We start from the raw sequence: 24,986 nt of genomic DNA on the forward strand, positions 1-24,986 counted from the left end.
AACCTGCTCACTGTACCACTTTCTCATCTCTCCTGCTGCCAACCCCTTCTCCACTCCCTCCACCGCGCCAGAAGGTCTCGCCCGTCACATTCAGCAGAAAGCTGCTCTCCCCATTTTCAAGACCCTTCTGAAATCACATCTTCTCTCCTGATTATTCTCTCCATTTACCAACTCTATTATATTGTACTCTCTCGAGTGCTTAGTACACAGCACTGCGCACAGTAAGCGCTCAATAAATACAACTGATTGATTGATTCCCACCCTATACCCCCCCCACTATCAAGAAGCAGCGTGGCCTAGAGGAAAGAACATGAGCCCGGAAGTCAGAGAACCTGGATTCTAAACCCCTTTTGTATTATTATTATGATGATTATTGTTGTTATTATAAAGGGCAGAAGGGATCATCTTTCCAGACCCCCAACTCTTCAGGTTAAGAAAAAGATGAAAAAGGTTCCTAAGTGAACTCTGTGTCAGAGGGATTCACTTCTCCTTCCTCCTTATCCTAGCTCATCTTCCATTGTATGCCAGCTTGCATTCGTGGCCTACTGAATAGAGCACGGATATATATATATATAATATATATAAAATATTATATAACTATTATTACCATTAATATTTATTCATATTAAATGAATATTTTATAATAATATTATTATTGAGTTTTTACTATGTGTCAAACACTGTTCTAAGCGCTGGGTAGATACAAGTTAATCAGGTTGGAAACAGTCCCTATCCCACGTGGGGCTCACAGTTTAAATAGGAGGGAGAATATGTACTTCTTGCCTGATGTGTGACCTTAGGGAAGTCACTTTACTTCTCAGTGCTTCCATTTTCTCATCTGTAAAGTGGAGACTAAATTCCTGTTCTCCCTTAGACTGACAGCCCCATTTGGGACAGAGACTGGGTATAATCTGATTGAGCTGTATCTACCCCAGTGCTTGGCATATAAATATTAATAACAATAATTCTGGTATTTGTTAAGTGCTTACTATGTGCCAGGCACTGTACTAACCGCTTGGAAAGTACAATTCAGCAACAGATAAAAGTTAATTAGGTTGGATATAGGCCCTGTCCCTTAGGGGGCTCACAGTCTTAATCCTCATTTTACAGGTGAGGTTACTGAGGCACAGAGAAGCCAACTGAGTTGCCTAAGGTCACACAGCAGACTAGTGGTGGAGCCGGGATTAGAACCCATGACCTTCTGACTCCCGGGCTTGTGCTCTATCCACTGTGCCATGCTGCTAACCAATATCATTATTATGATTATTACTGTCATTTCAGATTTCCTTGTCACCCAAGCCTTGTCTCCCCTGTACCACTTCCATACCTATCTTTAAACTCTGTCAATTCCCCTTTCCTGTGATTTTTCTTAGCCTCTGTCTCCTCACCTAGACTGTAAGCTCCTTGAGGGCAAGGATCATGTCTTCTCATTCTTACTCCCCCAGCGATTCTCACACCCCGAGTGCTTGGTACAATGCTCTGCATACAATAGATGCTCAATAAATACTACTTAACTCTCCACTCTTCTTGATTCAACTCTCCACCTTTGCTGCTCCTAGGAGCCATCATTCATTCATTCAATCATATTTACTGAGCACTTACTATGTGCACAGCACTCTACTAAGCTCTTGGAAAATACAATTCAGCAACAGATAGAGACAATCCCTGCACAACAACGGGCTCACAATCCATCAGGCACCACCAGCCCTCTTGAACCTACCAGTTGTTTGCCGTGTGACTTTGTACAAGTCACTTAGCTTCTCTGTGCCTCAGTGACCTCATCTGTAAAATGGGGAGGGAGACTGTGAGCCCCGCATGGGAAAGGGACTGTGTCCAACCCGATTTACTTGTATCCACTCCATCATCAATCAGTCGTATTTATTGAGCGCTTACTGTGTGCAGAGCACTGTACTAAGTGCTTGGGAAGTACAAGTTGGCAACATATAGAGACAGTCCCTACCCAACAGTGGGCTCACAGTCTAAAAGGCTCACAAGTGGGCTCACAGTGCTTAGTACAGTGCCTAGCAAGCACTTAAATACCATTATTATTTCCAACTCTGTTGTCCTCTCCCAAGCACTTAGTACAGTGCTCTGCACACAGTAAGTGTTCAATAACTATGACTGATGGACTGATTGATGATTGAAAGGGGGAGAATTCAGGAAGGGAGGTGTGGACTGGGCGAGCACGGAGAGCTGGTGGACGGAAGGGAGAGTGGATGTCCACTCCAGTGCTTAATATAGTGCCTAGCACATAGCAAGCACTTAAATACCATTATTACTAAGCGCTTAGTACAGTGCTCTGCACATAGTAAGCGCTCAATAAATACGATTGATTGATTGATTGATTGATTATTTCCAACTCTGTTGTCCTCTCCCAAGCACTTAGAATACTGCTCTGCACATAGTAAGCACTTAACAAATGCCATCATTATTATTATTACTTAGTACAGTGCTCTGCACACAGTAAGTGTTCAATAAATATGGCTGATGGACTGATTGATTGATTGAAAGGGGGAGAATTCAGGAAGGGCTATGTGGGCTGGGCGAGCACGGGGAGATGGATGGAAGGGAGAGTGGATGTGTGCTTGGCTCCGTTCCCTCCGGAACTGGGGGAGACTGGAGGCACTGCAGGATGAGCAGTATGGAGCAGAACGCAGACCAGCTTAAGGCCGGGAAGGTGAGCTCTAGAGGAGCTGCCCCAGGAGAGTAGCAGGGTCACCTTCCCGCCAGGGTCATTTTCCTTGCAGGGAAGAAAGACCCTTTTTAACAGCTCTTCATTTCACCAGAGACAGCATCCTTCTGTTTGTACTGGGGGTGGGGGAAAGGAGAGAGGGGGGGAAAAAAAAAAAAACCTTTGTTCTTCAGTCCAGAACTGACAGTTTAATTAAACCCATCTTGAGACTGGGTCACGGGGTCAGGCAGTCTTCAACAGAGCTTCAGCAAAATATCAGATCAGCGCCATTTCAACCAGCAGGGCCCAGTTAATGAGCTAGCCTGCTCCTTGTTGGGTAGGGACTGTCTCTATATGTTGCCAACTTGTACTTCCCAAGCGCTTAGCACAGTGCTCTGCACACAGTAAGCGCTCAATAAATACGATTGATTGATTGATTCTAGCCATGTTATAAATAAGGGAAATAACCGCCCTGGGTTGCCTTCCTGACTCTTGATTCCCTCCCTCACACACCCCCACCCTTTCCAGGGCTTGGCAAAGACACAGGTCTGGCTCATCCGGGACACATGTTGGCTTTATGATCCAAAAAACTGGGAATTCAGTTCTGAGGAAAGGTTTCTGCTACAACCACAGTGGGGCCAAATGTCAGGGGTCTAGTCTGAATGGTGCCCCCCGAGAGTAGGCTCAGATCCAGGCCAACACCCAGATGGGCCCGGGTCTAGGTGAGAGAGCGGTCAGCCATGTACACAGCTGGGATTTGCAGATGCCTGGCTGTCCCTTTGGGCTGCTGAGAAGCAGCGTGGCTCAGTGGAAAGAGCACGGGCTTGGGAGTCAGAGGTCATGGATTCAAATCCCGGCTCTGCCAATTGTCAGCTGTGTGACCTTGGGCAAATCACTTAGCTTCTCTGTGCCTCAGTTACTTCTGTAAAATGGGGATTAAGACTGTGAGCCCCATGTGGGACCACCTGATCACCTTGTACCCTCCGCAGCACTTAGAACAGCGCTTTGCACATATTAAGCACTTAACAAATGCCATCATCATCATCATTTTAGTCCCAGATGTCCCAGGCCTTCCAAGCACGTGCAGCAGCACAGGGTGCATGCTATTACTAGAGGCCATGGTCCACCCCATCCCGGGGAAGACTGAATAATAATAATAATAATTGTGGTATTTGTTAATCACTTACTATGTGCCAAGCCCTGAGGTAAATATAAGATAATCAGGTCCCAAATGGGGCTCACAATCATGGTAGGTGAGACAGGTATTGAATCCCTATTTTGCAGATGATGGAACTTGGGCACAGCGAAATCAAGTGACTTGCCCAAGGTCACACAGCAGGTACGTGGAGGAACTGGGATTAGAATCCATGTCCTCTGACTCACAGGCTCATGTTCTTTATACTAGGCCACACTGCTTCCCTGAAGGAGGATACTTTATACTCATACTCTATCCTAATCCTCCTCGACCTCTCAGCTGCCTTCGACACTGTGGACCACCCCCTTCTCCTCAACACGCTATCCAACTTTGGCTTCACAGACTCTGTCCTCTCCTGGTTCTCCTCTTATCTCTCCAGCCGTTCATTCTCAGTATCTTTTGCAGGCTCCACCTCCCCCTCCCATCCCCTTACTGTGGGGGTTCCTCAAGGGTCAGTTCTTGGTCCCTTTCTGTCCTCGATCTGCACTCACTCCCTTGGTGACCTCATTCGCTCCCACGGCTTCAACTATCATCTCTACGTTGATAACACCCAAATCTACATCTCTGCCCCTGCTCTCTCTCCCTCCCTCCAGGCTCACATCTCCTCCTGCCTTCAGGACATCTCCATCTGGATGTCTGCCTGCCATCTAAAACTCAACATGTCCAAGACTGAACTCCTTATCTTCCTTCCCAAACCCCGCCCTCTCCCTGACTTTCCCATCACTGTTGACGGCACTACCATCCTTCCCGTCTCACAAGCCCGCAAACTTGGTGTCATCCTCGACTCCGCTCTCTCGTTCACCCCTCACATCCAATCCGTCACCAAAACCTGCCGGTCTCACCTCTGCAACATTGCCAAGATCCGCCCTTTCCTCTCCATCCAAACCGCTACCCTGCTCGTTCAAGCTCTCATCCTATCCCATCTGGATTACTGTATCAGCCTCCTCTCTGAACTCCCATTCTCCTGTCTCTCCCCACTTCAATCAATACTTCACGCCGCTGCCCGGATTGTCTTTGTGCAGAAACGCTCTGGGCATGTTACTCCCCTCCTCAAAAATCTCCAGTGGCTACCAATCAACCTATGCATCAGTCAAAAACTCCTCACCCTCGGCTTCAGGGCTCTCCATCACCTCGCCCCCTCCTACCTCACCTCCCTTCCCTCCTTCTACAGCCCAGCCTGCACCCTCCACTCCTCTGCCGCTAATCTCCTCACTGTGCCTCATTCTCGCCTGTCCCGCCGTCGACCCCTGGCCCACGTTATCCCCTGGGCCTGGAATGCCCTCCCTCCGCACATCCACCAAGCCAGCTCTCTTCTTCCCTTCAAAGCCCTACTGAGAACTCACCTCCTCCAGAAGGCCTTCCCAGACTGAGCCCCCTCCTTCCTCTCCCCCTCCTCGCCCTCCCCATTCCCCCGCCTTACCTCCTTCCCCTCCCCACAGCACCTGTATATATGTATATTTGTACATATTTATTACTCTATTTATTTATTTTATTTGTACATATTTATTCTATTTATTTTATTTTGTTAACATGTTTTGTTTTGTTGTCTGTCTCCCCCCTCTAGACTGTGAGCCCGCTGTTGTGTAGGGACCGTCACTATATGTTGCCAACTTGTACTTCCCAAGTGCTTAGTACAGTGCTCTGCACACCATAAGAGCTCAATAAATATGATTGAATGAATGAATGAATGATGGCATTTTTCTAGACTTTGAGCCCGCTGTTGGATAGGGACAATCTCTACATGTTGCCAACTTGTACTTCCCAAGCACTTAGTACCCCATAGTAAGCGCTCAATAAATGTGACTTAACGAATGAATTAGCAACCCAAACTGGCTGGACCCCCCAAAACTAGAGGCTAAGACAGACCTACACAGAGCTCTGGCTTAGTAATGCAAATATTTAGTAATAATTGTGATACACATAAAGTGCTTATTATGTGCTAGGCATTATACTAAGCGCTGGGGTAGATACAAGATAATCAGTTCAGTCTCAATACCTGTCCCCCACAAGGGGCTTCCAGTCTTAGGGGAAGAGAGAACAGGTATCTTATCCTTAACCCGCCTCCGCCACTTGTCAGCTGTGTGACTTTGGGCAAGTCACTTCACTTCTCTGTGCCTCAGTTATCTCATCTGCAAAATGGGGATTAAGACTGTGAGCCCCCCGTGGGACAATCTGATAAACTTGTATCTCCCCCGGCACTTAGAACAGTGCTTGGCACATAGTAAGCACTTAAAGATACCATCATCATCATCATCATTATTTTATAGGTAAGGAAACTGAAGCTCAGAGAAGTTAAGACCAATGTCACCCAACAGGCAAGTGGCGGAGCCTAGAGCAGAAGTAAGGTCCCCTAACTCCCAAGTCCATGTGCTTTCCACTAGGCTCTGCTGCATCTCATGTTTCTGCTTGCTGTGGGCAGGGAGTATGCCTACCAATTCTGTTGTACTGTACTCTCCCAAGTGCTTAGTACAGTGCTCTGCACACAGTAACTGTTCAGTAAATACAACTGATTGATTGCTACCTGGTTCTTCTGGGTTAAAGAGCTGATAAAATTACAAAAGCAATGCATCCTAAGGCAGCTTTGTCCATCACAGAGGGACAAAGATTCTTCCCACCTTCGAGGCCTTGTTAATAATAATAAGAATGGTACTTGTTAAGCATTTTCTATGTGCAAAGCACTGTTCTAAGCGCTGGGGGATACAAGGTGTTCAGGTTGTCCCACATGGGGCTCACAGTCTTAATCCCCATTTTACAGATGAGGGAACAGAGGCACAGAGAAGTTATGTGACTTGCCCCAAGTCACACAGCTGACAATTGGAGGAGTTGTTATTTGAACCCATGGCCTCTGACTCTAAAGCCCGTGCTCTTTCCACTGAGCCACGCTGCTTCTCTAAGTTGTTGAAGGCACATCTCCTCCAAGAGGCCTTCCCTGACTAGACCTCATTTCCTCTTTTCCCACTCCATTCTGCATCACCCTTTATTCAACCCTCCCTCTGCCCCACATCTCTTATGTACATATCTGTAATTTATTTGAATTAATGTCTGTCTCCCTCTCTAGACTGTGGCCTCGTCATGGGCAGGGAATGTGCCTACCGACTCTGTTGTGTTATACTCTCCCAAGAGCCTAGTACAGTGCTCTGCACACAGTAAGTGTTCAATAAATACCAGTGATTGACTGGTTTTCAAGGAAGAGAAGACAGGAACAATTGAAACTGAGGAGAGCACCTGGCACTCTAAAGACCTTCGCCACTTCCTCCTCCCCACCCCCACCTCTAGGATGGGAGTTTAGATTACGTTTCAATTAGGCTGGCGGCAATTTAGAAAGCAATCCATGAGATTTATAACACACATACTCTAACCCTTACTTGAACTCTTGGCCAGATAAATGAAATCTATCTGCTGCCACTGACAGGTCCTCTGCTCCGCTAAAGTGTAACGGGAGACTGTCAAATGATGCTGCCGAGCCTCTTCAATCTACCCAGCCTCCCCCCAGGGCGGACATCACTTAGGATTGGAGAAACAGACTCTGCACTGGGGCTCAGGTAACCAAGCTCATTCCCTCTCCCTCTCGGCCACCACGGACCACCCCTTCTCTTAAACCACCATCCTCTCCATCGTAGAAGCCCTCTCCAGATACTAGTCATGGTCAACTACCACCCCACCCCCAGGCTCCACCTCCAACTTCTTGAACCATTTTGATTCCTTTCTCACATTCCTTCTCTCTTTCTTGATCCCTACATTGATCCTTAAAGACTTCGATATCCACAGAGAGGTTCCTGACAACGTTACCGCTCTTCAACTCCACTGACCTCCTGCTCCAGCCCACCTCTCCCACTGACCAACTTGGATCACGCTTGATCTCATCTTCTCTAGTCACTGTACAATCTCTACCCTCACCAACTCTGAAATCCCTCTATCTTATCACAACCTCCTCACCTGCCTTCTCTCCCACACCCTTCCTCCCCATAAATCTGTCCTGTTCCTCCACAGAGACCTCCAATCTTTTAACCCCATCCAATTTTCTCAGGTCATCGTACCATGAAGTCATCATGCTCCACTTCGCCTCCATTCCCAAACTACCTTCCCTTGATGACCAAATTAACACCTCCAACTCCACCCTCTCTACTGAACTCAGCTACCCTCACTCCCCTATCCCTTCATCGATCTTCATCGATATCAATAATCCACAGCCCTGGATCATCTCCACAGTCTGCTTCCCTCACTCCTATGCATGAGCCACAGAGCGCTGCTGGAGGAAATCTAGATACCACCCACCTCAAGTTCATCCTTGTGTGCTTTAAATCTACCCTCTCCTTTGCCTACAAAATTATTTCTCCATCCTTACAGACACCCATATGGGACTGAAAGTCAGGAGACCTGGGTTCCCATCCCAGTTCTGCCACTGGCTCACTGTGGGATCTTTGGGCTAACCTTTCTGAGCCTCAGTTTCCTCTTCTGAAAATGGGGCTTACATTCTAGAAGGGAAGAAACCATAACCAACTCCTCCCTCCAAAAACCACTACCACTCAAAGGTGAAGAGACAGGCTGATGTCAAATTAATGAATCAATTATCCTTACCTTAGAAAGATCTCTCAGAAACCTGCCTGCTTTTCTTACCTCTTAGATTGTGATTATGAGCCCCAAGAGGCTCAGGGGCAGTTGCTTGTTGTGGACAGGGAATGTGCTTGTTTATTGTTATAGTGTACTCTCCCAAACACTTAGTACAGTGCTCTGCACACAGTACGCACTCAATAAATGATTGAATGAATGAATGACATTACTCTATCTCTACACTAGCACTCGGCACATAGGAAGCACTAAATACAACAATGAATCAATGGTATTTGTTGAGCGCTTACTGTGTGCAGAGAACTGTACTAAGCGCTTGGGAGAGTACAATACAACAGAGCTGGTAGACACGGTTCCTGTCCATAGGGAGCTTACATTCTAGAAGGGAAGAAACCATAACCAACTCCTCCCTCCAAAAGCCACTACCACTCAAAGGTGAAGAGACTGGCTGGTGTCAAATTAATGAATCAATTATCCCCACCTTAGAAATATCTCTCGGAAACCTGCCTTCTTCAGGTTAACCTGGGTTGTTTTATTTGGTAGGCTGATGGACAGCTGCAAAAGGAAGAACCTTCAGACTTTTTCTTCTCCCTTCCCCCATAATCATCTTCAGTCCTGGACCAAGAGACAGATTGCTTCTTTCCTAGCCCAGATGAATCCTGATTATAGGAAAGAGGAAACCTATGGGAGCAAGGAATTTGGCCGGATTCCCTATCCCCAGGCAGGGAAAATCTCTAAGCAACAGCATCAGGTTTTCAGCAAGTGCGTGTATACACACACGCAAACACTGAAAGATCAGCAGTGACCGCTTTCAGCTCAAAGACTCACTCCAGGACGCCCAACGCTGGCAGCCTCCTCAGACCTTCTTTCCGAGATGGCTCCGGAGCACGAGAAGAAGCGGCTGCTCAGGAACCACATCAATTCAAATTCAGCATCAACCCACAGTCAAAGTGAGCCTGTCTCCACCCACAAGCCAAATAATGGACTCTCTTGTCAACCAACGTCAGTCAAGAAGCCGGACTGAGACGCAAGTGTAGGCGAGAAAATCGCTGCCACGGAGGGAAGATTTTAGGGAGGCAGTGAGAGGGAAACAGGGAGAATTGGAGGGAGGGAAGAAGGGAGGGAGAGAGCACATCCAGGCCAGGAGAAGAAAGACAGTTAAGCCAACAGTCATTCTAATGTGACTAATTGGGAGAAACAGTGCTTGAGGATGTGGTAGACTTTTAGACTGTGAGCCCACTGTTGGGTAGGGACTGTCTCTATATGTTGCCAATTTGTACTTCCCAAGCGCTTAGTACAGTGCTCTGCACATAGTAAGCGCTCAATAAATACGATTGATGATGATGATGATGATGGTAGCACTGTTAAGTAAGCACTCAATAAGTACCATAAGTATTTACAAGCAACACTGTTAAGTTCTTACTCTGTGCCAAGCACTGGTGAGGGTACAAGCAGCGTGGTTCAGTGGAAAGAGCCGGGGCTTGGAAGTCAGAGGTCATGGGTTCAAATCCTGGCTCCACCACTTTGGGCAAGTCACTTAACATCTCTGTGCCTCAGTTACCTCATCTGTAAAATGGGGATTAAGACTGTGAGCCTCACGTGGGACAACCTGATCACCTTGTATCCTCCCTGGTGCTTAGAACAGTGCTTTGCATATACTGAGCGCTTAAATGCCATCATTATTATTATTATTACAAGATAATTGGTTGGACACAGTCTTACAGTCTAGGTAGGAGGGAAAACAGAAATGACCCCCGTTTTACAAATGAGGAAATGAGGGACAGAGAAGTGAAGTGACTCATCCAAGATCACAAAGACGAACGGGCATTAGAACTCAGTTTCCCTGACACCCAGGACCAGGATTTTTTTTTATGGTATTTGTTAAGTGCTTACTATGGGCCAGGCACTATACTAATCACTGGGGTAGATAGAAGCAAAGCAGGTTGGACACAGTCCCTGTCACACACGGGGCTCATAGTTTTAATCCTCATTTTACAGAATGGGGTAAAGATAAGTTAAGTGACTTGCCCAAGGTCGCACAACAGGCATGTGATAGAGCTATGATTAAAACCCAGCCAAGCCCCTGCTCTATCCAAGGGGCCATGCTGCTTCTCCTTGTAAAGTCACCCCTTGTGTCTCTCTCCCTGCCCTGAGGTCACGTCCTTGGAAGTCCCCTCAGAGATGGCAAACATTGGCCTCCGGCAACTAAGTAGGTTTCTCTCCAAACTCCCATCTATGACTAAAACAAAATATCGGCCACAGATACCCAGTAGTATTTCCACTTCGGTCCAATGAATACTAATTAGCAGTTAATAATAGCATCTTGCCCTCTGGGAGAGATCCACGGCAGGTCTGCTTTTTTCCATCCTCTCTCTTCCTCCAGTTTCAGGGAAGGGAACTAGAATTTGGCCAGAACTCACACAACCCCTGAAAGGAAGGGAGCAGAATTCTAGGGTCTGGGCCGCTGGCCTCACTAATTTTCGGGGGGCAAATCTCCAGGCCCTCCTCCAATGCCGCCTCCAACAGGAAGCCTGCCTAACCTTGATACGTTCCACTTCTAGACACTGCCTTTTCATTCATTCATTTTTTCATTCAATAGTACTTATTGGGTGCTTACTGATAGTACTTATTGGGTGCTTATTGTGTACTGAGCACTGCACTAAGCACTGAGGAGAGTACAATACAACAATAAGCTGACACATTCCTTGCCCACAATGAGCTTAAAGTCAAGATGGATTGCTTGAGACCCATTCTACCCCTTCCAAATAAGTCAAACCTGGGAAAAAAAAAATAGAAAGCCAGTTTAAAAATGGAAAGTCAGAAATCACCATTGGAGCCACGATTTTTGTGCACAATGTGGGAAATGTATTTTTCCTGCCACTTTAGAATATTCACTCCTGCAGGTTGGGGCTATGAGTGACCACTGAATAACATCTCAAATATTAAATCAGTAACCCAGATCTAAAGCTGGACAAAGAGAACTATTAAAGTGTGCGAAAAAATAGAGGAGACAATCTTTCATCGGTACATGCAAAAATCTCTGCTTCGAGAGCTCGATTTTTCCCTTTGCCCAGAAAATGCAGATTCTCCAGGTGTGGAGGGGAAGGGAAGCTTCCTCTTTCCCTTATCCGATTCTCCTCTTCAGGGAGATGCTTGCCTTGCCCGAGTGGGCTGAGGAATGAGCCACCCAGATCTCAGTGGCCACGGCACTTCCAGTCAGTTGGGACTCCAGGTCCACCCCAGCGTGCCCTGGTCCAGGCCCTGCCCGCACCCACTGGGACTGGAAAGACGCAGTGTGGATCCTGGGAACAACCGCTCCAATGAGGACGATTCTCCCAGCCATTGGAAGGTCCAAAATGGGCCCATTCACCCCCATCTTCCCGCAATGGGCTAAAGCTTCTTTGGGGTGAGTTTTGTAAAAAAAAAAAACCAAAAAAACCAAAAAAACAAAAAAAAAACCAGGGAGGGAGTTCTCTATTGCCCAGGTCTTGTCCCACATCACTATGTTGAGGAATGTTATCACAATGGTCAGCCCCACCCCAATTCAGTCTGAGGCACCCCTGTGGCCCCTCATCCTCAGTTGGAGGCCCAAGAAGAGGGAGATCTGGGTACTCACAGCCTTGAGAGGGCCTGGTTGTTCTGGAACAGCAGCTCCGGCAACACATGCAGCTGGTTTCGGTTCAGTCGTCTAGAAAACAGAAAAGGAAAGAAAGAAAAGAATATTTCACACTGCTTATTCATGCATCAATCGTATTTACTGAGCACTTACTGTGTGCAGAGCACTGTACTAAGCGCTTGGAAAGTACAACTCAACAACAAATAGAGACAACCCTACCCAACAATGGGCTCACAGTCTCTGGGATCTCCTTCACTCACAAAGCAAAGGACAAAACTACCTATTTTTTCCAGCTCTTTCTGCCCATCTAATCCCAGCTATTTATTATTTCTTTTACAGCGTGGCTTAGTGGAAAGAGCCTGGGCTTGGGAGTAAGAGGTCGTGGGTTCTAATTCTGGCTCCGCCACTTGTCTGCTTAACTTCTCTGTGCCTCAGTTACCTCATCTGGAAAATGGGGATTAAGACTTTGAGCCCCACGTGGGACAAGCTGATAACCTTGTATCTACCCCAATCTCTCATCCTATTCCAACTGGATTACTGCATCAGCCTCCTCTCTTACCTCCCATCCTCCTGTCTCTCCCCACTTCAGTCTATACTTCACGCTGCTGCCCGGATCATCTTTGTGCAGAAACTCTCTGAGCATGTTACTCCCCTCCTCAAAAGTCTCCAGTGGCTACCAATCAACATATGCATCAAGCAAAAACTCCTCACTCTCAGCTTCAAGGTTCTCCATCCCCTCACCCCCTCCTACCTCACTTCCCTTCTCTCCTTCTCCAGGCCAGCCCGCACCCTCTGCTCCTCTGCCACCACTAACCTCTTCACCGTGCCTTGTTCTCGCCTGTCCCGCCGTTGACCCCCGGCCCACATCTTCCCCTTGGCCTGGAATGCCCTCCCTTCACACATCCGCCAAGCTAGCTCTCTTCCTCCCTTCAAAGCCCTACTGAGAGCTCACCTCCTCCAGGAGGCCTTCCCAGACTGAACCCCCCTTTTCCTCTCCTCCTTCCCCTCCCAACAGCACCTGTATATATGTTCGTACAGATTTATTACTCTATTTATTTTACTTGTACATATTTACTATTCTATTTATTTTCTTAATGATGTGCATCTAGCTTTATTTCTACTTATTCTGATGTCTTGACACCTGTCCACATGTTTTATTTTGTTGTCTGTCTCCCCCTTCTAGACTGTGAGCCCGTTGTTGGGTAGGGACCGTCTCTATACGTTGCCAACTTGTACTTCCCAAGTGCTTAGTACAGTGCTCTGCACACAATAAGCGCTCAATAAATACAATTGAATGAATGAATGAATACCCCAGTGCTAAGAACAGTGCTCGGCACATAGTAAGCACTGTGAGCCCACTGTTGGGTAAGGACTGTCTCTATATGTTGCCAGCTTGTACTTCCCAAGCACTTAGTACAGTGCTCTGCACACAGTAAGCACTCAATAAATATGATTGATTGATTGATAGTAAGTGCTTAACAAATGCCATCATTATTATTATTATTATTAAAATTTATGATATTTGTTAAGCACTTACTATGTGTCAAACACTATTCTAAGCGATGAGGTAAGTACAGTACGTGTTAATTAGGTCAGGCACAGTACCTGCCCCACATGGGGCTCACGCTCTAAGGATGAGGGAGAACAGCGATTGAATCCCCATTTATGCTACTAAAGCACAGAGAAGAGAAGTGACTAGCCCAAGGTCCCACAGCAAGCAATTGGCAGAGCTGGGATTAGACAAGCGCTTAGTACGGTGCTCTGCACACAGTAAGCACTCAATAAATATGATTGAACGAATGAACCCAGGGCCTCTGATTCCCAGGCCTGAGCTCTTTCCAATAGGTCATGCTGCTTCCCAGATGGTAAGGTCCTTGAAGGCAAGGGAACATGTCTTCTAATTCTATCATACTTTTGGAATAGTGCTCTAGCCATAGCAGGTGCTCAATAAATGCTACCGATCAGCTGACTAATGAGCACGTTGGACGGCTAGGTCACAGTCAAAGCTGTGTGCTTTAAAATCCTTTCACACAGGATGGGCTAAAATGCTGGCCGGATCATTCATGGGAAGGAAAGAACAGAAGAACTCTGAATCTCCAAACTAGAACAGATGTGCCAGCACCTAGTTTTACCCAGTGCCATGCCACACTGCTCTCGTGGCTCAGTGGAAAGAGCACAGGCTTTGGAGTCAGAGGTCATGGGTTCAAATGCCGGCTCTGCCATTTGTCACTGTGTGACTTTGGGCAAATCACTCAGCTTCTCTGTGCTTCAATTACCTCATCTGTAAAATGGGGATTAAGACTGTGAGCCCCCCGTGGGACAAGCTGATCACCTTGTAACCTCCCCAGCGCTTAGAACAGTGCTTTGCACATAGTAAGCACTTAATAAATGCCATTATTATTATTATCAGCGCTTAGAACAGTGCTTTGCACATAGTAAGCGCTTAATACCATTATTATTATTATTATTATTATTATTATTATTATTTCAACCTGACTCAATCTTGACTTGGGTAAGACTCTGGGCATCAGGTTTAGCTGGGACTACTGAGAACTGTTCCAAGCGATCCCTGCATCCTGGCTGAAGTGTCTAATCAATCAATCAATTGGATTTATTGGGGGCTCACTATATACAGAGCACTGTACTAAGCATTTGGGAAAATAGAATAATACTAATAATAACAATAATAACCATGGCATTTGTTACACGCTTAACTATGCGCCAGGCACTGTACTGAGCACTGGAGTGGATACAAGCAGATCAGGTTGGATGCAGTCCCTGTTCTGTGAGGGGCACAGTCTCAATCCCCATTTTACAGATGAGGTAACTGAGGTCCAGAGAAGTGAAGTGACTTGCCCAAGGTCACACAGCAGACAAGTGGCGGAGCTGGGAATAGAACCCATGACCTCTGGAATCCCAGGTCCATGCCTATCCACTACACCATGCTGCTTCTCCCCCATTCCCCCTGGATTGCTCTGAATTCAGAAAGGTTGTTTTGAGTCCTATCAATCAATCAATCACTGATATTTACTGAGCACCTATTATGTGCTCAGCACTTGACTTAGCGCTTGGGAAAATACAATAAAGCTGGTAGACATGATCCCTGCCCACAAGGAGCTTCCAGCCTACACTTAAGCACTTAACTAAACCCATCCTCAGCACTCAAGTCTAGACTGTGAGCCCACTGTTGGGTAGGAACTGTCTCTATGTGTTGCCAACTTGTACTTCCCAAGCGCTTAGTACAGTGCTCTGCACACAGTAAGCGCTCAATAAATACGATTTATGATGATGATGATGTCTATTCAGATGCTCAATTATCACCTTCGGTCACTCTAATTGTTATACTCTTGTCCGTCTCCCCCCTTAGACTGTAAGATCTTTATGGGCAAGAACTTGTCACTTCTTTGTTTTGTACTTTCCAAGCGATTAGTGCAGTGCTCAATAAGTGCTGTTACTACTAGTAGCAGTTTCATGTCATGCATGTCATGTCTGCTCCATAAATCTCCAGAAGCCAAAGCTTCTGACCCTAGAGAGGAACTGGTTTGGCCCTTCTTGACCAGAGTAAAGCACTGCTCTGTCCCATCTGCTCCATCAGTCTCTTGCAGAAAATGAAGCCAAAAGCACTGGGGGAAACTCATCCACCTGTCTTCACCCTGGGAGAGGTGTGGGACCATTCAGGGAGAGCATGGCCAACCCAAAATATAGGTTATAACTGCATGGGAGGTAATTATAATAATAATAATAATAATAATTAATAATGGCATTTATTAAGCACTTACTATGTGCAAAGCACTGTTCTAAGCTCTGGGGAGGTTACAAGGGGATCAAGTTGTCCCACAGGGGACTCATGGTCTTAATCCCCCATTTTACAGATGAGGTAACTGAGGCACAGACAAGTTAAGTGACTTGCCCAAAGTCATACAGCTGACAACTGGCAGAGCTGGGATTTGAACCCATGACCTCTGACTCCAAAGCCCGGGCTCTTTCCACTAAGCCATGCTGAGGTGCTAGCCAATCAAGCTTCCATACCCCGGACAATCCACTGATTCAAGGGGCTGACAGGAATTTCAAAGGACAAAAATAAAGACTTCTAAAGGATAAACTGTTTGGAAGCAGAGTTTCCAGCCCTGCTGTGCTTTCAACACCCCTGGAAATCTTCCCGTAAATCACTCAAGTTCTAAATTGGCCCAAGGTCAGGAAAAGAGATGGAACCTGGGAAGGGATCGTGTCTACCAATCAATCAATCAATCGTATTTATTGAGCGCTTACTGTGTGCAGAGCACTGTACTAAGCGCTTGGGAAGTACAAGTTGGCAACATATAGAGACAGTCCCTACCCAACAGTGCGTTCACAGTCTAAAAGGGGGAGACAGAGAACAAAACCAAACATACTAACAAAATAAACAAAATAAAAAGTCTACCAACTCTTTTCCATTTTACTCTTCCAAGCGTTTAGAACAGCGCTCTGCACACAGTAAGCGCTCAATAAATACCACTGATTGATTGATTAACAAGAGGGCGAAAGAAGGAATTTAGGGCAAGAGAGAGCCCTATTTACTGAGACATGGCTTCAAATGGGCCAGCTGAAAAAGAAGTCCAACTGAACTGGAAAAATCCACCAAAAAGAGTTACAGCTTCTTCAAGGGGCATCGTATGAACTCTGATCTCGATGGATTGGAAGAATGAGGCTCAACCAGACGGAATGTCGGAAACAATGCCGACGGAGCTCGGGACGAGTCGGTGGCTCCAGGGCGCTTAGCACAGGCTGCTATTCACCCACTATTCATACCAACAAATTCCTCCCATGCCAACCCGAAAGAGAAGCCTACTGATTTATCCTCCCCCTTTCAAAAGCTGCGGGCTAGCCACCGAAGAACCGGAGCCACTGCCTCCCTGCAGGAGCCCACGCCAGCCCTGGGAGCCAAGCCAACCCCTTTCTTCCCACAGAAGCTCAGCGGCTACTTCCCAGTAAAGACCGCACAAGCCAGTGATGGTAGGAAAGGGACAAAGAGCCCAGGAGAATTTCTGAGACTCCAGTACAAATCTAGGGAGCCAGGTGGGATGGACCCAATGCATTCTCAGTGCGCAGAGCCCTGAACTCAGAACTTGGGTGAGTACAAAAAATAAATATAATCAATAATAATGGCATTTATTAAGCGCTTACTATGTGCAAAGCACTGTTCTAAGCGCTGGGGAGGTTACAAGGGGATCAGGTGTCCCACGTGAGGCTCACAGTCTTCATCCCCATTTTCCAGATGAGGCAACTGAGGCACAGAGAAGTGAAGTGACTTGCCCATAAATCAATTAATGGTATGCACTGAACACTTCACTGTGGGCAGAGCACTGTATTAAAATGTAAGCGCTTAGTACAGTGCTCTGCACCCAGTAAGGGCTCAATAAATAAGATTGAATGAAAATGTACTCATTCATTCATATTTATTGAGCACTTACCATACGCAGAGCGCTTGGAAAGTACTATTTGAGCTCTTAGTACAGTGCTTTGCACATAGTAAATTATCAAATATGATTGAATTGAAGTACTTGGGAGAATACAATCAGTGCCACTTATTAAGCACTTATTGTGTGTAATAATAATAATAGTGGCATTTGTTAAGCACTTACTATGTGCCAGCCACTGTACTAAGTGCTGGGGTGGATGCAAGCAAATCGAGTTGGACCCAGTCCCTGTCCTACGTGGGGCTCACAGTCTCAATCCCCATTTTACAGATGAGGTCACTGAGGCCCAGAGAAGTGAAGTGACTTGCTCAGGGTCACTGTACCAAGCACTTGGGGGAATATGATAGAATGGTATTACTGAGCACTTAACGGGTTCAGAGCACTTGGGAGAGCAGAATGTAGCAGAGTTGGTACACACATTCCCACGACAAGCAGCTTACAGTTGAGAGTTGCCAACTTGTACTTCCCAAGCGCTTAGTACAGTGCTCTGCACACAGTGAGCACTCAATAAATATGATTGAATGAATGAATGAATGAGAGGGGGAGACCCTCATTAAAATAAATTACAGCTATATACATTAGAGTTGTGGGGCTAAACATGGGATAAAGAGTTTGTGTTGTACTCTCCCAAGCGCTGAGCACAGTGTTCTGCACACAGTAAGCGCTCAATAAATATGACTGACTGGTTTGCAGGCACTAGCCCTGCCCTCAAGGAGCTTACAGTTTAGCAGAGCAGGCTGGACCTTGTAAAGAGTACAGTACTGGGAGTCAGAGGTCATGGGTTCTAATCCCAGCTCCGTCACTTGTCTGCTGTGTTACCTTGGGCAAATCACTTTGCTTCTCTGTGCCTCAGTTACCTCATCTGTAAAACGGGGACTGAGACTGTGAGCCCCACATGGGACGGGGACTGTGTCCACCACGGTTTGCTTATATCCAACCCAGAGCTTAATAAAGTGCTTGGCACAAAGTAAGCGCTTAGGAAATACCATAAATATATATATTGAAGATAGGGTACTTCCCTCTGGCACATCCAAAGACATGAGATTATATCCCACCCCTTCTGCCCAGCCTCCCCTGAGCAAGCTCGTGTATAAAGGAATTGGTGCCTTGTTTTGATGTCTGTCTCCCCGCTTCTAGACCGTGAGCCCGCTGTGGGCAGGAATTGTCTCCCTTTGTTGCTGAGTTGTACTTTCCAAGCACTTAGTACAGTGCTCTGCACACAGTAAGTGCTCAATAAATACAATTGAAAGATGGAAGTAATTTCGTATCCACATCAAATAATAATGGGTAGGACATTAATGATAGGTAGGGCAATATGACCTGGTGGAAAAATCCTCGGACTGAAGTCAGAAGGCCTGGGCTCCAATCCCAGCTCTCCCACTTTCCTGCTGGAAGACCTTGGACATGTCACTTGACCTCTCTGAGTTTCAGTTTCCCCTTCTGATAACTGGGTATTAAATACCAGTTCTCCCTCCCTCTTAGATGGTGATCCCCGAGTGGGACAGGGATCGGATGTTGATCTAATGATCAATCAATCAATTGTATTTATTGAAAGCTTACTATGCTCAGAGCACTGTGCTTGGGAGAGTCCAATATAACAGTGTTGGTAGACACATTCCCGGCCCACAATGGGCTGACAGTCTAGAGTCTAATGATCTTGTACCCGTCACAGGGCATGTAATTAGAGAAGCAGCATGGCTTAGAGGAAAGAGCACAGGGTTGGGAGTCAAAGAATGTGGGTTCTAATCCTGACTCTGCCACTTGTCTGCTGTGTGACCTTGAGAAAGCCATTTAACTTCTCTGTGCCTCAGTTGCCTCATGTGTAAAATGGGGATTAAGACTGTAAGCCCCACGTGGGACAACATGATGACCTTGTATCTACCCCAGTGCTTACAACAGTACTTGGCACACGGTAAGTTCTTAACAAATGCCATTATTATTATTATCATTATTATGTAATAAACACCTATCAAGTACCATCATTAATATTTATTGAGTACCCCCTCTGTAATATCTATATTAATATTTACTCAACGTGCACTCTGCAAGACACTGACCTGGGCTGGGAAAGGACATGCAGGGAATATCTACCAAGGGAGACAATTTACCAGCCCCAAGACAGTCTAACTGGATTGTTCCACTAAAACCTCTCATTTGTGTTTATTTTCAACACCTCCTTACACAAAGTCAAACTAACAAAATCCAGCCAGGAATCATGACTTCTGACAATCAATCAGTGGTATTTATTGAGTGTTAACTGTGTGCAGAGCACTGTAGTAAGTGCTTGGGACAGCACAATACAACAGAATTGATAGATGAGTTCCCTGCCCACAAGAAACTTACTGTGTAGAAAGGGAGAAAGACATTAATAAAAGTCCAAAAATTACAGGTATGAATATAAGTGCTGTGGGGTGAATATCGAGTGCTTAAAGGGAAAATTAAATGGTAAAGGGTACTGAGAAGCAGCGTGGCTCAGTGGAAAGAGTATGGGCTTGGGAGTCTGAGGTCATGGGTTCTAATCCTGGCTCTGCCACTTGTCTGCTGTGTGACTTTGGGCAAGTCACTTCACTTCTCTGTGCCTCAGTGACCTCATCTGGAAAATGGGGATGAAGACTGTGAGCCCCACGTGGGACAATCTAATCAGCTTGTATCCCCCCAGAGCTTAGAACAGTGCTTTGCACATAGTAAGTGCTTAACAAATACCATCATTATTATTATTATTATTATTATAGATCCTGACAAACTCCCCCAACACCCTGCATTCATTCATTCATTCAATCGTATTTGAGCGCTTACTGTGCTTGAGTGCTTACAAGTTGGCAACATACAGAGACGGTCCCTACCCAACAGTGGGCTCACAGTCTAGAAGGGGGAGACAGAGAACAAAACAAAAACATATTAACAAAATAAAATAGAATAAATCTGTACAAATAAAATAAATAGAGTAATAAATATGTACAGACATATATACATATATACAGGTGCTGTGGGAAGGGGAAGGAGGTAAGGCGGGGGGATGGCGAGGGGGAGGAGGGGGAGAGGAAGGAGGTTTTAGGGTCCCAGCTCTTCATCATCATCATCAATCGTATTTATTGAGCGCTTAATGTGTGCAGAGCACTGTACTAAGCACTTGGGCAGTACCCACCCCCTCCCCCCAGTTCCCTAGACAACTCTGCTACAGGATCTCCACATTGAAAGTGTAAGTATAGCAAAGATAGTTTCCTAGATGCCAGTGCAAGCCTACAGCCCCTACCCTGCCAGCCTCATCCAGCATTTGGTTACAGAGTTTTTGACTTTGTTTCTGTTGTTTTTTAATGGAATTTGTTAAGTGCTTACTAGGTGCCAGGCACTGTACTAAACACTGGAGTAGATACACGCTAATTAGAGTAGACACAGTCCCACACGGGGCTCAGAGTCTTAATCGCCATTTTACAGATGAAGTAACTGAGGCCCAGAGAAGTGAAGTGATTTGCCCAAGGTCACAGGGCAGACAAATGGCAGAGCCGGGGTTAGAACCCAAGTACTTCTGATTCCCAGGCTCGTGTTGACCAAAGTTCATTCATTCACTCAATCGAATTTATTGAGTGCTTACTGTGTGCAGAGCACTGTACTAGGTGCTTGTTGGGAAATACAATACAACAATAAACAGACAAATTCCCTGCCCACAGTGAGCTTACAGTCTGACAGGGTCGGGGAGAGAGACAGACATCAATACAAATAAATAAATTGCAGATATGTACATAAGTACTGTGGGGCTGGGAGCGGGAAGAACAAAGGGAGCAAATCAGGGTGAGGCAGAAGGGAGTGGGAGAAGAGGAAAGGTGGGGGCTTAGTCTGGGAAGGCCACTTGGAGATGTGCCATCAATAAGGCTTTGAAGCATAGAATCAGCGTGGCTCAGTGGAAAGAGCCCGGGCTTGGGAGTCAGAGGTCATGGGTTCAAATCCCAACTCCACCACTTGTCAGTTGTGTGACTTTGGGCAAATCACTTAAGTTCTCTGTGCCTCAGTTCCCTCATCTGTAAAATGGGGATTAAGACTGTGAGCCCCATGTGGGACAATCTGATTACCTTGTATCCCCCCCCAGCACTTAGAACAGTGCTTGGCACATAGTAAGCGCTTAACAAATGCCATCATTATTATTTAAAATGGGGGAGATTAATTGTCTGTCTGATTTGAGGAGGGAGGGCGTTCCAGGCCAGAGGCAGGACATGGGCGAGGGGTCGGCAGAGAGATAGGCGAGATTGAGGCACGGTGAGAAGGTTGGCATTAGAGGAATGAAGTGTATGGGCTGGGCTGTAAGAGAGTAGTGAGGTGAGGTAGGAGGGGGCAAGGTGATGGACTGCTTTAAAGCCAGTGGAAAGGAGTTTTTGTTTAATGGGGAGGTAGATGGGCAACCACTGGAGTTTTCTGAGGAGCGGGATGACTTGTCCTGAACGTTTTTGTAGAAAAATGATCTGGACAGTAGAATGAAGTATGGACTGGAGTGGGGAGAGGCAGGAGGCTAGGAGGTCATCAAGGAAGCTGATGCAGTCATCTAGATGGGGTAGGATGCGTGACTGTATTAACATGGTAGCAGTTTGGATGGAGAGGAAAGGGCAGATTTTAGCAATATTGTTAAGGTGGGACTATCAGGATTTAGTGATAGATTGAATATGTAGGTTGAGTAAGAGAGAGGAGTCAAGGATAACATCAAGGTTATGGGCCTGTGAGACAGGAAGGATTGTGGAGTCATCTACAATCAATCAATTGTATTTATTGAGCACTTACTGTGTGCAGAGCACTGTACTAAGCGCTTGGGAAATACAAGTTGGCTACATCTAGAGACAGTCCCTACCCAACAGTGGGCTCACAGTCTAGAAGGGGGAGACAGAGAACAAAACCAAACATATTAACAAAATAAAATAAATAGAATAGATATGTACAAGTAGAATAAATAAATAGAGTAATAAATATGTACAAACATATATACATATACACAGGTGCTGTGGGGAAGGGAAGGAGGTAAGACGGGGGGGATGGAGAGGGGGATGAGGGGGAGAGATCTACAGTGATGGGAAAGTCAGGGGGACGTCAAGGTTTGGGTGAGAAGATTGAAAAGTTATGTTTTGGACATGTTAAGCTTGAGGTGACGGGAGGACATCCAAGTAGAGATGTTAGAGAGACCAGGGCTGGAGATGTAGATTTGGGTTTACCATTGCCCTCCACCCCAAGGACCAAAAGACATCTGCCCATTATGATCAGCGTAGCAAGGCCTGCTGGATCTGAACAACTTTTCAGAACATCAGGCAGCATCTTGGGTAGGGCTTGCTCTGGCTAGGAGAGGGAAATGTGAGCTCCTTAGTGGCATTGATCGTGTTTCCAGCTCTGCAAATATTAAGAGCTCAAAAATGCTTTTGATTGATTGACTGATAAAGCCAGAAGTCTTCTAAAGTGATCAGTCTTGATCCTGATAATCTCCTGCTTCTATAACTGCATTGAAAGAGAAGGAGGGAAGGGATGGAGTGTGAGAGACTGGGAAAAAAGGGAGGGGGGGGGACAAACAAGGAGGGGGGAGGGAGGGAAAGGAGGAAATATGGGGAAAGGGGACAGGGAGGGTCAGGTGGAATGGGAGAGAAAGGGGGCATCTACTGAGTTGTAAATGGGGTGATTTTTTTTATGCAAACTTCGAGTCACTCGGGGCTGGAGAAAGCTGATCAACATGGAGGCAGGGAGGCCCTCCAGGAAGAAGAGACCTGAAAGCCACAGAAGCAGCCAGTGCCAACCCACTGCCACCATTTCTGGCAGTGCCAACTCAGAGCATGGATTACCTGGAAGCTTCCCTGTAGGCAGAGCACCAAACTCTTTAAGGAACCCTCCTACAATCCTCATCTCACAATCCTGGGGAGGAGCATGGAGGGAAGTTTGGTTTGGGGGTGGGGGAGTTGGGTTCTCTATCCCGGATTCAGAAACTAAGGCCCAGAGAAGACCACAGAGTAAATCAGCAGCCGAGTCCAAACACAAACATTCTCCCCTCTTCATTCCCACAGGCGCATTTCCCATTGCTCCCTGGATCTGCCACTGAACCTTTATCCCAAGGCATGGATGAAACTAAGGCTTTAAGGAAAAAAGCGGAGGGAGCAAAATAGCTAATTCCCTCCGGGTGCTTCTGTTTGCTCAGCTTTTCGCCCTGTGGGAGCTTTAGAGCCCTCCTCTGCAGAAGCTTCCCAAAAAAGCTGGGTCACAGAACCTTACCCTACTCCAGAGTCACAGTGGAAATGGTGTTTGGTGAGCGCCCACTGAGTGCAGATTATCATAGAGACAAAGCACAGAGGTCAACAGGGCGGAGCAGCCTTCCCCATTCCCTAACCCCTGACCCGACCGAGATCCGGAAACCTGACCTTGCCGGCAACCCTAGCAGCAAGCCTATGACCTGTAATCCATGACCTCAGGTCATCCGGTTTCCTTCTGAGGGCTAAAAGTGCCACCCCTGAGTGGTCTCAACGCTCTAAATCTCCTTTCTCAGATTCCCTTTGGGGCCCCCTGACCACGCTGGGCCCAGGGAGGAGATGAGACTCCAGACTACCATGAATCAGGGGGCAGACCCCAACAGAGAGGGTCCCTTGACTCTGTAAGGGGTTCCTTCTGATCAGGACTGCTCTATTCCCTACACTCTTCCCTCCCTCCCCCAAATCGCATGGATACTCACAGTCTTTCCAGCTCTTTCATGTCATCAAATGCTCCTCGCTCTACCACTCCGATCTGGTTTTCCATCAGCTGCCTAGTGAAGCAAAGAGACAGAGACTGCTACAGGGCAAGGGCGGGGGGCTCTGGAGAAGGAAGGAAGGGGAGCTTTGAAGCGGGAAGGAAGGGGAGCACTCTGGAGCAGGAAGGAAGCGGGAACTCTGGAGCAAGGAGGGCCAGGAGACAGTGGACACCCAAATCGCTGGCAATGAAATAAGAAGTAGTTAAGTAGACATACTAAGGGTAGACTTCCCTGGATTAGTGGATAAGAGCACAGGTCTGGGAGTCAGTGGGACCTGGGTTCTAATCCAGCTCTACCACTTGCCTGCTTGCCTCCTCCAGGAGGCCTTCTCAGACTGAGCCCCTTCCTTCCTCTTCCCTTCGTCCCCCTCTCCATCGCCCTCTTCTTACCTCCTTCCCTTCCCCACAGCACCTATATATATGTATATATGTTTGTACATATTTATTACTCTATTTATTTATTTTACTTGTACATATCTATTCTATTTATTTTATTTTGTTAGTATGTTTGGTTTTGTTCTCTGTCACCCCCTTTGAGACTGTGAGCCCACTGTTGGGTAGGGACTGTCTCTATATGTTGCCAACTTGTATTTCCCAAGCGCTTAGTACAGTGCTCTGTACACAGTAAGTGCTCAATAAATACAACTGATTGATTGATTGACTATGTGATCTTGGGCAAGTCATTTCACTCTCTGTGCCTCAGTTACCCCATCTGTAAAATGGGGGATTTAGACTGTG

The 24,986-nt window shown here is 46.5% G+C and overlaps 1 protein-coding gene across 1 annotated transcript in view; it reads right to left on the bottom strand.

The window, feature by feature from the left end:
• SLIT1 (slit guidance ligand 1) overlaps positions 1-24,986 on the bottom strand; it is a 320,078-nt gene that overhangs the window by 261,067 nt on the left and 34,025 nt on the right. Inside the window, exons 3-4 of the mRNA XM_038744026.1 lie at positions 24,193-24,264; positions 12,052-12,123 (exon numbers count right to left, since the gene is read on the bottom strand). Coding sequence (XP_038599954.1) covers positions 12,052-12,123; positions 24,193-24,264 — 144 coding nt within the window. The remainder of the gene's footprint in view (positions 1-12,051; positions 12,124-24,192; positions 24,265-24,986) is intronic.

The sequence above is a fragment of the Tachyglossus aculeatus genome, chromosome 3 (genome assembly GCF_015852505.1).
Source record: "Tachyglossus aculeatus isolate mTacAcu1 chromosome 3, mTacAcu1.pri, whole genome shotgun sequence".
Lineage (NCBI taxonomy): Eukaryota > Metazoa > Chordata > Mammalia > Monotremata > Tachyglossidae > Tachyglossus > Tachyglossus aculeatus.